Raw genomic sequence first — 12671 nt, 5'->3', positions numbered from 1 at the left:
GCTTAAGCAAGAGCCGTTTGTGGGGGACAACATCAAAGGCCTTCTGGAAATATAAGTAGATCACATTGTAGGCCTTTTTGCAGTCAATTTGTCTTGTAGCTTCCTCTAAGAATTCAAGTAAATTTGTCAAACAGGATCCCATCCATCCATTTTCCAAACCGCTTATCTTTCTGGGTCCCGGAAGCAATGGGCACGAGGCAGGGAACAACCCAGAATGGGGGGCCAGCCCATCGCAGGGCACACTCACGCACCATTCACTCACGCATGCACATCTACGGGCAATTTAGCAAGTCCAATTAGCCTGTTTTTGGACTGTGGGGGGAAACCGGAGTACCTGGAGGAAACCCCACAACGACATGGGAAGAACATGCAAACTCTACACAGATGTAACCCAGGCGGAGACTCGAATGTTGGCTATCCCTCAGAATGTTATTTGCATCCAGGTAAATCTACCATTGTCACTTGGCTTATAACTTCCATTATTTTTCCCATAATGCTAGTTAAACTGATTGGCCTATAGTTTGCTGGGTTACTTCTATCCCCTTTTTTGAATATGGGCATTATATTAGCATGCTTCCAATCAGAAGGTACCACACCCGCAGATAACGATTTCTGGAATATTAAAGTTAAAGATTGGCTAAGAATATCCCTCATCTCTCTTAAAGCCATAGGTTAGATGCCATCAGGGCCCTGCAATTTATTTATTTTGAGCTTAGCTATGCTTAGTACCACATCAGCCTCAGTTATACATATATTGGTCAGAGACACCGCGGTATTCGTACTAAATGGTGGTAAGTTACTCATATTCTACTCATTTACTATATCAATTTCATTTTCAATTATAAGTCCCTTACTATCCTACAAATTAGTGATTTCAGCTTTTAGAGCTCTTTTGGAGTTGAAATATTGGAAGAAACTTTTAATGTCATCCTTAGCCTCCATTGCAGTCTTCCTTTCTACATTCCTCTTAGTGAGTCTAATGTTATTTTTTAACTCAACCTGTAGCCCTTTTCCTCCTCACTTTATTCTTAATTTCCTTAGTAAACCTCCTTGGCTGCAGTTTCCTAGATTTAGTTTTGCTGGAAACAGGTATGAAGTCCTCTTGCACTTGCAACAATGTGCTATTAAAAAATTCCCTTGCCTCTTCGACAGTTTTGCTATTTAACTCCATCCAGTTTACAGTTTCTAGTTTCAGTCTCATACCATTAAAGTTAACCTTCCTAACATTGTATACTTTTGTTTCGGACTTTGCTCTTCGGACACTAAAATTAACCTCAGATTTAATCATGTTGTGATCATTACCATCCAGTGGTTCTAAAACCTCAAATGTTCCAGTCCTATCCTGGTTGTTAGACAAAACAAGATCTAGAAGGGCTTCTCCCCTGGTAGGGGTATTAACAAACTGAGTAAAAAATAATCCTGTACTAATTCCACCATCTCAAGTTCATTTACAGAAGAGCCAGAGACTGTGTCCCACTGAATCCATCATTTTTGTTACTCATATTCCTGATATCCTCATACAACATTCTGCTTTCCTCTGCAGCTACATTAGGTGCTCTATAACAAACCCTAACAATTAGGCCATTTGAGTTTTTAGCATCTAGTTTTATCCATACAGCTTCTGTACTTTTATTTTTATCAGTGAGCTCCCTTGCCTGCAAGTTTTCTTTTCCGTATACTGCAACATCACCTCCCTTCTTGCCTATCTGGTCTCTACGGAACAACGTATATATATCCATATTATATTCTTCACCATCATTGTCACTCATCCATGGTTCTGTTATTCCTATAATGGCGTAAGTGTCTGATGAAATTAAAGCCTCTAAATCATGAATTTTGTTTCTAATACTCCTAGCGTTTAAGTACAGATTGCAAAGGGTAGGCCTTTTATAGTGCCCACTTTTAATATTTATTGAGACTTTCTGTCTCTCCTCACCTAAATTCTTAACTAACCTCCCTGCCCTCCCAGTCCCTAGTATAAACATTCCTCGACTACTCTACACATACGCCTCCCCAACACACTGCTTCCCCTCTGGCTCAAATGCAACCAATCTGGCTTGAACAGGTCCCACCTGTTCCAGAAGGTCATCCAGTGCCCCATAAACCTAAACCCCTCTTTCCTACACCACCATTGTAGCCATTAATTTAATCGCCTTATCTCAGCTAACTTAGCCTGGCTTGCACATGGCACAGGAAGTATTCCAGAGAATACCACGCTTAGAATACTTCTAAGCTTATCCGCGACTTCCATAAATTTATCCTGCAGAACAGCCCTCCTGCCCTTTCCTATGTCATTGGTACCAACATGCACCACGAGCACTGGATCCACCCCGGCTGGGGCCAAAAGCCTGTCCACACGATGCGGAAGGTCCACTACCTGGAAACCAAATAATGGCATGGGGTTATTTTTCAGGGGTTGGGCTAGGCCCCTTAGTTCCAGCAGCTTCAGCATATCAAGACATTTTGGACAATTCTATGCCTCTTTGTGAGACTAGTTTGGGAAGGCCCTTTTCTGTTCTAGCATGACTGTGCCCTAATGCACAAAACAGGGTCTATCAAGACATGGTTGGGTAAGTTTGGTGTAGAAGAATTTGATTGGCCTGCACAGAACCCTGGTCTCAACCCCATCAAACACCTTTGGGATGAACTAGAACTGAGATTGTGAGCCAGGCCTTCACGTCCAACATCAGTGCCTGATCTCACAAATGCTCTTCTGGATGAATGGTCAAGAATTCCCACAGACACACTCCAAAATCTAGTGGAAAACTTAAAGCCCATTGCAGGAAGCATAAAGCAGGGGACAGGATGCCAGTATATCACGGTACAAAGTCTGCAATATAATGTATGTGGAAGGTACTTTCAGGACTACAAAAATGATGAGTACAGTGAAACTTTGAAGTATTGCTAACTACAAAACAGACATGAATCCAAGTCACATGCGCAAGTCACAAGTCTTAACCATCAAGTCTCAAGTCATGCTTCCTAGAATTAAGCAAGTCAAGTCATGATGGATCCTTAAATAATTTCACCATCACTATAATAAATGTAATAATGATTAACTGAATGATGATTTAATACTTTATTAGTTCATTTAATACTAATTATTTTCATGTATATTAATATTTGCATCATCACATTACAGTCGATCTTGGAGTCTTGCTAAGTCAAGCCTCATTAACTCCAAAAAGGTGGTAGCCTACTGGATCTAAGCTGAATCTTCAGAGTAGCAACAACAAGTCTGTGGTCCGAATTCACTTCTGTAGATCCTGCAGTTCTGCAGGAGCCTGCAGTGTCTGTCCATAAGGATGTGATCAATCTCCTTCTCAGCACTACAAGTATTGGAACACCAAGTCCAATGATGCAGCTCAGGGCATTGAAACCAGGATCAAGCAACCCACAGCCCCTGACCTTTTTCAAAGTCAAGGAACATGGAGCCAGTTTCACCCTGGTCACCAGACACATGAGGACCAACACAATCCTCGTAGCCCACCCAGTCAGTTCCAGTGGTCGCACTGAAGTCACCCGTTACCAGGGGAGTGTCACCTCGTGGGCATTCATCAACCACTTGGTGAAGTTGCGAGTAAAATGTCTCCCTCAACAAGACACCGCTCACCACGGTCAGAGCATACACTCACACAACAGACAATACCCCCAAGGAATGCCTTAGCCTGAGTCTCAAAATAAGGTCATTGAAAGGAGTGATATCAGACACCATCTGGAGGAGTCGATCCGCCGCAGCTACAGCTACTCCCTGAGTATGACAGCCATCAGAGCAATCAGACCAAAAGTAGATACCCACCTACAGAGATCCGGCCACTCTCTGGTCTGTGTACCTCAGAGAGTAAAGCCACTGAAATGCGGAGTTTACGAAGCTTCGCCGGCACCAGAGGAAGATTGTCATCTTGCCAGAGAGACAAGACGTTAAAAGGTGACACCCCAAATGGGCCACCTCACACTGGGACACAAGTGCCATCATGCAGCACCACACCAGTTCCAATCCCTAACAGGCCTGACTCTATTAGCTCTCCAAAGGTTTCTGCATGTAGTCTGATTATTAGCAGGAACAGGGGTGATGATTATAGTGAATAATTAAAACCATCATCTTGACTCTCTATGGACCCCATAAAGTCTTGTTGACTCGGACTCCACCCTTCAAAGTCTTAGCTTTGAATTGGAGTCAATATAGGTGGTCTCATCCCTATCACTGTAAATTACATCTAATGAAATATGGTTTTACACATTAAACTGACACCATACATAGGGTTAAGAAAAGTATCTGAAGACAAAATGTGGCACCTGTAACTTCAAAATCAAGGCACAGAGTGAGATACAGCATGATACGTAACTAGGAAGCCAACCTTGATGTGAAAAAGTGCAACAACGTATTTCCTAATATGCGTTTCAAATAAGAGTCCTTACAACAACGTATGAAGTATTTTGGCTTGATAAGCCTTTTGACCCACCAGCTTCACCTTGTTATATGGTGCATTGAATTCTGTCAACATTATCATTTTACAAACATTTATATAATACATTGTGTAACAGATGAATCGTAACAGAAACATTCATGTAACATTATGCATTTCAATGATTTTATTATTCATTCATTATTCATTTTCCATTCCATACTAGTTTTAACCTCCAGTAACTGCAGGTCAGTCAACTGTTGTACAATTAATTCTAAAGAAAATGTATCAAGAGGCAAGTGTGGATATTGTGTAATGAATGTAAATTATCTTGTGGTTTTGAGTCACAAACAGTGGTCTGGTGAAGCACGTACGCTTTCTTCTTTATCTGAGAGAAGTGAGTGAGCTAATGGTGAAGTATATGGGTATGAGATATGAGGATGTGGAGTCTAACAGGAGAACTCGGGCCCAAAAGTTGGAATGTTGTTGACTTATGTTTGACAAGTGAACCTGTAGAACAATTCTAGTGTAGATTTCTATTTAATATTGACAGACAAAAACAGGTACCACCATAGGTGTTCTTCAGAGGTATCAAAAATTAGTTTGTAAAGAAAGCTCTGGATCATATTTAACCAGTTAATATGTGGGATAACACAAGGCACATAACAGTGTTTTCCTTTATAATTTAGCAGAAGATTAATTTCTATTATGAAACATATTTATATACTTCAAAAATATTACCATGTATTATCTGGATATAGCATATCAATAGAAGAAATATCCATAACAGACTTCAGGAGTCCAGGCGGGATGGGTAATTGACAAAACAGCGGAACTCGTTGGCTAGATTCCGGTTGTGTTTAGGTAGGAAACTACAGACTTTGACACCCAGCAACTTTGCTGCATCTTCCTCCATGATGGCTCCTGAAACAGAGCAGGCACACAGAGGTTATCCTGTACGGTCTTCCCACAAAGTACACTGTTTATCCCAAAAGTTTTACATTGCAGATATCCATTTAATGTGTTCCAGTTGCTAACAATTTCATTCTTTGATGTTTAACCAAATTATATAGCTCACACAATATGCCTCATTGCTGCATGTCATCATTTTATGATGCAGCAATACCCAGCAGAAAATAATGCTGACACACTGGCTCCCTCTTGTGGCAATATTTTAAAAAGTCATTATCATAGCAGTTGTCACATCATCATTTATAATAGTCCATAAATATAAAAACAATGGATTGGCATCACAAACAAGGAGCCCCCTGTGTTGTACCCTATCCTCCAACATTTGGCTAGAGATATCAATAGCCTGCATTGGACGAGCAGCTTTGATCTTAATGAATGGAAATATGCAATACATGTAATACGTTATGAATAGCTTAAGACTGATTTAATTTGGGTGTATTGTTGCAGGTGTGTACCGGATATCAACATAATGAGTTCTGTCTTGGATAACATAGGGTTGGGAGCATTAATAATCCAGCAATCAGAGAGCAGGGTGCTGGTTGTGAGCTCTGCCCACTGGGAGAGAATGTGGGCAGGTTGATAATCAGGTTTAATAAGTAATGTTAGTCTTGTATCTTTAGGTCATTTACCAGGGCTGTCCCCCCCCCCACAGGTGATCACTAAGGGCACCATTTGAACAGGGGGTGGGGGATTAGCCAGCAGAATCTAGACCAGATTCACCAGATGGCAGGCTGGCCCTGCCATTCTCTTCTGCTGTTAGGCCACTTTGTGCAGGTTTGCTTGGCATTGACACTGGAGCATTTGCCTATATTGAAAACTGTCGCAATAAATCCTAACAACATAACAGAAATGTAACTGTAATTTAAATGATCATATTAACTTAAAAATCCATAAAAGTAACTTCCAGAAAATCTGTCATCATGGGGGCCTAAAGGCTGTTTACCCCCAGTGACTGGGGGTAGTGAACCTTGGTTTAGCATCGCTGATGGAAACTGGACCACACGAAAATATTTGAATACCGCTTGGCCTAGAGTCACCATACCAGTGAGTTCTACAATCCTAACACAGTTAGACTGGTTAGTCTTCTAACCAGGTGGAAAATATTTCTCCCTGGGAATAGGCTGCTCACCTGTGCATAAGAGCACCTTCCCCTTGCTAAGGAACTTGACGGTGAGGGCCACCTTGCTGAGGCACTCCTGCGACAGATATGGTGGGTCTGCAATGACGATATCAAAGCTCTGGCTGTTGATTTGGGCCGGCAAGCAGAGGGGGTTGGTGTAATCGTAGAAGACGAACTCATCGCCATAGACAGAGAAGCGATTGTCGTACTCCAGAAGCACCACAGATGCATCCACAGCCTGTTGCTTCAGCTTTTGGTAAACGCTGGGGGTACTCAGGCAAGCTATTCTGTCACAGGATTCAATTGAAAGAGAAAATGAGATGGAGAAGTACTTTCAATTTTAGCCTGTTGTGTGTTAAGCCAAAGATCTTCAAGCTGTGGAAACCTAGAATTGTTTTTGCAAATTTTATTCCCGGTATATAACAGAACACGCCACGGCAAGCAGGACATATACAAATACCGGTATATCAGACAGCATAAAGAATTGAGCCACTACACACCTGCCTCCTTTGCCTGCTTCATGTGCGAGTTCCTCGGCCAGCCTTTCCGCAGTCTCGTCGCTGTACCAAAACTGACTCATGCGCTGTCAGTCAATAGAGAATTTAGTTGAAGTGCTTATTCAAAGACTTGAATTTCTAGAAAACAAAACGTCTACAATCTCTATGTAATGGTAGCTCTTGGCTTTTAAACGTGACTAGAAACGGAGCAATCACAAACCCGTCTTCATCTACGTCGGTTTACGCTAACACTGCACGTACCGTCATTTCACCTGAGATCGCGACACAGTATTGGTAATCCTTAACTCCTTACCCAGTCCTCCTGCACCGCTCCGACCGAGAATTTGTCTACCGGTGCGGCTTCTTCGGGGGGGTCGCATTGCTGCTCGGCGTAAAACTCCTGCAGCGCTGCGAGGGTAGCCGCGGACAGCCGGGGTATGTCATCGTCACTGTCGCTCATGGCAGGACGTCGATTTTCTGCCAGAAAAATTTTGGGGATTCACTCTTCGGCCATGTCCAGAACCCTTTAAAATGATAAATGTGATAACGTCACAATTGTCTACCTGCAGAAACGTTTTTGTATCACAAAGGTATCAAGAGGCTGAGTATAGTTAAATAGATGCGGGTGTATTAACAGGCAGCAAACCGTGTGGGTATTCAAGTAGTGGTATTTACACGATATTATGATTTCATTAACTGGAAACCCACTATAAATGCTATATTTTGTGCCCACAATGAAGATTCAGAACGGACACGCGTTCTATATAGCAGCAGCCATATTTACACCGAATTAATCACATACTACGGATGTCGAGAAGGGCCAAACAAGCTGTTGTTTGTTCGCGTACCGTGAAGGCGAAGAGCGTCACTTTGTTGACAGTTATACTCCGTTTAGATCAGGCAGGTCGGCAACCTTTTAAAGGCAAAGAGCCATTTTTTTCCATCTGAACCAAGATTTACAATGAGCCGCAATGGGTAGGGACGGGTATTTGAGATACGGTTTTTTAAATGTGATATGGGCATATATGCATTTAACACGAAAAAGAAAACTTCAAGTACTTACAAAAAATAAAGAAATACAATTTCGGGGGGCATCTCAGTTTTAAATCACTCGGACGCGTAACAGCGCAAAGGTGACTATTATTACAACGTTGTTCAGTTCTGTAGCGATAGTCTTCACCCTCAACCCTGCTTTCGTTCGGCTCTGCAGTCGTCTGCCCTTCTCTCTTCTCTTCACTACTGCTGTGCTGACGAGCAGTCAGTGACGTACTCTTCTCGTAGAGAATGACTTTGAGGAAGATGCCGTTAAAACATCACAGAAGCGCGCAATGGACTGCCTCATTTACATATACTAAAGAAATATCTAGTCCAAAAACATGCTGAGGCTAATTGGAGTTGGTAAATTGCCCGTAGGTGTGCATGTGTGGGTGAATGGTGCGTGAGTGTGCCCTGCGATGGGTTGGCCCCCATCCTGGGTTGTTCCCTGCCTCGTGCCCATTGCTTCCGGAATAGGCTGCGGACCCCCCGTGACGCAGTAGGATAAACGGTTTGGAAAATGGATGGATGGAATAAATGTTCTTATGGTCTGATAATAATAATAAAATAAAAAGATTTGGTTGTTCAGTCTATATAAGGAATAACAAACTACTGTTTAATACAGTACACTTTACCAAGTTTAATGTTTTGTATAGCTGCCTTTCTTCTCAATGATCATCAGAACAACACAAGAAAAGGAGGCCATTCAGCCCATCAAGCTTGTTTGGGGAGAACTCAACTAATAACTCATAGTTGTTAAAATCTTATCTAGCTCTAATTTAACGGAACCCAGGGTTTTAGCTTGTACTACACTAACAAGGAGACTATTCCATACTCTAACTACACACTGTGTAAAGAAGTGCTTTCTCAGATCCAATTTAAAATGTTCTCCTGTTAATTACCACCTATGGCCACGAGAGCTTGTATTTGAACAAATACTGAACTAGCCATTTGGCTGAACAGCTTGCAGACCTGTTAGAACCTTATAAACAATCTTATAGATTGAATAAGTAATATGCCATCCAAATATGAATAAATAATATGTAATAACTGATTAAAATATTAAAAATTCAATAACAAAAAAATGTTTGTTCAATGTATTGAGCTGCACAATAGCTTTAAAATAATATGAGGACCATTTCAGCTTATATTAAGGTAAATATTGTCAAAGTCCACCCCCCCCCCAAAAAAAAAGTTAAAACTCTGATCTCTTAAATCTCCCCCAATATTGATCCAAGACACGCCAATTTCAGTTTCATGAGTTACTCATGTGACCAAATCAGCTGCCAAGTTTCATTAAAATCCATGATGATGAGGTCCGAAAGTGTGATGATTTGACATGGAATGACCCACTACCCACCCTGGTATCACCTGCAAATGTAACCAGTTTATTGTATATATTGTCAATATTGTAAATTAGGAATAACAGTGGCCCTAAAATTGAACCTTGCGGTACCCTACTGTGAACGCAGGCCCATTGTGACATTGTGCCTCTAATAACTACTCACTAATAACTTTCCTGTCTGTTAATCAGTGCTACAGTTCCTAAAATCTCTGCTGCTTTGAGCTTAAGCAGGAGCCATTTGTGGGGGACAACATCAAAGACCTTCGGGAATTCTAAATACATCACATTGTAGGCCTTTTTCTGATCAATTTCTCTTGTAGCTTCCTCAAAGAACTCAAGTAGATTAGTTAAAAAGGACCTACCTCCCTTAAATCCACGTTGGCTATCCGTCAGAATGTTATTGGCCTATACTGTACAGCTATACATAGTCATACACAACGCCAGATTGGTAATAAAAGTCAGTGTGTTACTCGTCTCCTTCACCGTGAATACCTGTGGAACACAAACATTAATTATATCAATTTCATTTTCAGTTATAAGGCCCTACTATCCTTCAGATTAGTGATTTCAGCTTTTAGAGCTCTTTTGAAGTTAAAATATTGGGAAAAAAACCTTTGTCATCCTTAGTGACCAATGCACTCTTCCCTTCGATATTCCTCTTAGCAAATGTAATATATTTTTTTAAACTGAACCTGTAGACTTAGATACTCCTGCTTTATTCTGATATCAATAGTTATTTACATTTGTGAGACAGAGCCCTTTTCCTCCTGATTTTATTCTTAATTTCTACAGTAAACCACCTTGGTTGCGGTTTCCTAGATTTACTTTTTTCGTAGCATTCAGATTATTTTTTTTTAGTTGATAAAAATAAGGTTATCCATATGGGGACCTGAGAAATATCCCCCAAAAAAGGAAGTTTCAGGTTTTACCACATTTTGGGGACATTTTGTGTAATCTATGCAACCCCCACCACCACCACCACACGTCAAGCTCTAAAGCCACACATATCAAACACATGAACTGACAGACCACAGCAGTACATGGTAGAGTAGAATAGGCCACTCTGCCATTTCAGGGCTTCTAGACAGAGCTTTACTTAGGATGCCCCCCCAAACTGAGAACGAACGATCATTTCAGGAATGATAATCTGGGGGCCCTAGACAACTATAATAGCTAACGCAGGCTCTATAGTGGATGACTTACTGTGACACCTGAATTTAGGAGCATGCTGGGGATATAAAACAATTATACACTCCAATGCATCTTCTCAGCAATGACTGGTACTGAATTAAATTTTATGGTAAAAATACTTTGCATCTCTCTGAAATGCATTTTAGCATTTGTAAGCCTGGAATGGCACCTTAACAGGGACTACACACGTACATACAGACACAGAAAATGCAACAGGATAAAAGTCTATAAATGTAAAAGTGTGTGCATTTTATTTGATGTTTTGGTTAAGGTTCACGTCAGACAAGAGAGAAATTCAGTAAGCTCCATGGTCTGTGGAACAATATACACTAACTCTGAAGCGCATGTGAAAGATCTGTTTGTATTTCCTTTCTAACAAGAACCTGGAACCAAACAAAGGCAGCATCAGGAAGAGAAAACCGGACTTCAACATAGTGCACTTCAGTACTGAAAATTGTGCCCTCATTGCTTGCAAACAAAAATAAATTCTTGGAAGTGAACTGAACCCCCCCCCCTCCCTCAAAAAGTATTACTCCAGCTGTGGAAAGTACAGCATGGCATACCATATACTTCACAGAAAACCTGCACTCACAAAGTATGATATAATAAGATTATATACACTTTTACATTTCTTCCTGGCAATCCACATTAAATATCAGAACGGGGCAGAAATGAGAAAAAAAAAAAATCTAATGCCCAAGCTGAAACAGATGGTGTTACAGTCTCTGTGTTGATTTACTTTTTTGGTTCATTATTGCTTCTGCAATATGGTTTGCCACCTTTGCTGCATTTTGGGTTTACGGCTGTTTAAAAAATAAAACAAAAAGCATGTGCACAGCTTCCAGGGCCTCGTGCGACTTCTGTCTCAGGGGCAGAGGACATGGGTGGGTTTCTTGAGATGTGCCCTCCCCCCACACACCATCCCAGGGGACCCAGGGCCACATGTGTCACCGAGCTCCTCAAGTCCAGGGGCCTTGAAGCATCTACTGCCCTTTGCCTAGTGAGGGAACTATGCCCACCCCTCGCTGGAGCACCGAGACAGACAGGAAGCAGCCTCAGAGCAGCAGCCATTAAGGGTTAAGAAAGCATAATGAGGGGAGGGGGAGCCCCTCACCCCACCCCCCAAAAAAAATAAAAACAAATTGGAATAATAAATGTCTCGTGACATTCAGTCATATAAAAACTTCCCACCCCCCTTTTGAAAATATGTACATCCTTGATGATGAACAGATGAGTGATTTGGTTATTTGTCCTCGCCAGTGAGTACAGGGCTTCCGGAGACCAGGGTCTGTCGTCACGGTGCTGTGAGCCTGTCCCTCCCCCTGCCCCCCCCCCAACTCAGACGGCACGCCAAACTTCTCCACGTCGCTAAAAAGGCCTGTGGAGCTCCAGCTTCCACCGGGTCTAAGAGAACAACGCGCAAACAAAGGCACTCGGGGGAGGAGGAGGGAGGAGGATGGCGTGAATTTGGAGCGGCTGAGCGTGTCACTCTTCCTGCTCTGAATGCGTGGCAGGACCCTCTCTGGCGGCAAAGACAACGAGGGCCAGGTCTTACAGCGAGGAAGATGGCCGACACCGCAAAGATGGCTCCTGTGCAGCCCTCCCAGCTGCTTTAGCACATAGGAGGCTGGGCTTTGGGTGCATCCATTTAAAGGCCTCCCCAATTCCAGCTCCTGCACCGCTGCAGTCCGACAGGGCGCTTTCAACACCAAGGTCAAGATGGTATAGGTTACGTTGTGCAGCAAGGAGGGGTGTGAGCTGAAGGAGGCATGGGTCTCTAGTCACTGGAGGAAGGGCAGTAGTTATTTGACGCACAGCAGTCCCCCCACATTGGCCACAAACTCCTCCAGGCTCTTGAGGAAGGCCACCTTCTGCTTGCGGTCCATGGTCGGGGGGGTGCTGCTGGCGCTCAGCTTGTTGAAGGCATCAGCCAGCCGCTGGTAGATCACCGCATCCCGCTGGCTGGACAGCAGCGTCTCCACCAGCTCTGAGTACTCGGCCTGCGTGGGAATAGAGGCAAAGATGGCAACTCGGGGAAGTGCGTCAATGCAGCGTCACTTCACAATGAGCGCGGTGCACGCGTGTCACACGGCGCCGCGTCTTAC

The 12671-nt window shown here is 42.7% G+C and overlaps 2 protein-coding genes across 7 annotated transcripts in view; both read right to left on the bottom strand.

Annotated features, from left to right (window-relative positions):
• Nucleotides 1-4575: 4575 nt before the first annotated feature.
• On the bottom strand, nucleotides 4576-8449 carry eef1akmt1 (EEF1A lysine methyltransferase 1). Of its 6 annotated transcripts, none has more exons than XM_048978794.1 (6): nucleotides 8059-8449; nucleotides 7844-7908; nucleotides 7309-7472; nucleotides 6999-7081; nucleotides 6508-6785; nucleotides 4576-5330 (listed from the first exon to the last, which is right to left on the bottom strand). In XM_048978794.1, the coding sequence occupies exons 3-6, from the start codon at nucleotides 7453-7455 to the stop codon at nucleotides 5200-5202; spliced, it is 639 nt and encodes a 212-aa protein (XP_048834751.1). In that variant the 5' UTR covers nucleotides 7456-7472; nucleotides 7844-7908; nucleotides 8059-8449; the 3' UTR covers nucleotides 4576-5199. The 6 variants fall into 6 exon arrangements, with proteins under 6 accessions (XP_048834751.1, XP_048834750.1, XP_048834752.1 ...); XM_048978793.1 differs by having other exon boundaries at nucleotides 7309-7519; nucleotides 8059-8448; XM_048978795.1 differs by lacking the exon at nucleotides 7844-7908.
• A 2345-nt stretch (nucleotides 8450-10794) lies between these two features.
• The window catches only part of xpo4 (exportin 4), a 28828-nt gene continuing 26951 nt past the window's right edge, over nucleotides 10795-12671 (bottom strand). Inside the window, exon 23 of the mRNA XM_048978770.1 lies at nucleotides 10795-12566. Within this exon, the coding sequence (XP_048834727.1) occupies nucleotides 12369-12566 (198 nt within the window). The 3' untranslated portion in view covers nucleotides 10795-12368. The remainder of the gene's footprint in view (nucleotides 12567-12671) is intronic.

This window comes from Brienomyrus brachyistius, chromosome 16 (assembly GCF_023856365.1).
Source record: "Brienomyrus brachyistius isolate T26 chromosome 16, BBRACH_0.4, whole genome shotgun sequence".
In the NCBI taxonomy this organism is placed as follows: Eukaryota; Metazoa; Chordata; class Actinopteri; order Osteoglossiformes; family Mormyridae; genus Brienomyrus; species Brienomyrus brachyistius.
Note: the sequence above shows the minus strand (reverse complement) of the source record. Positions and strands in the feature narration are given on the sequence as shown.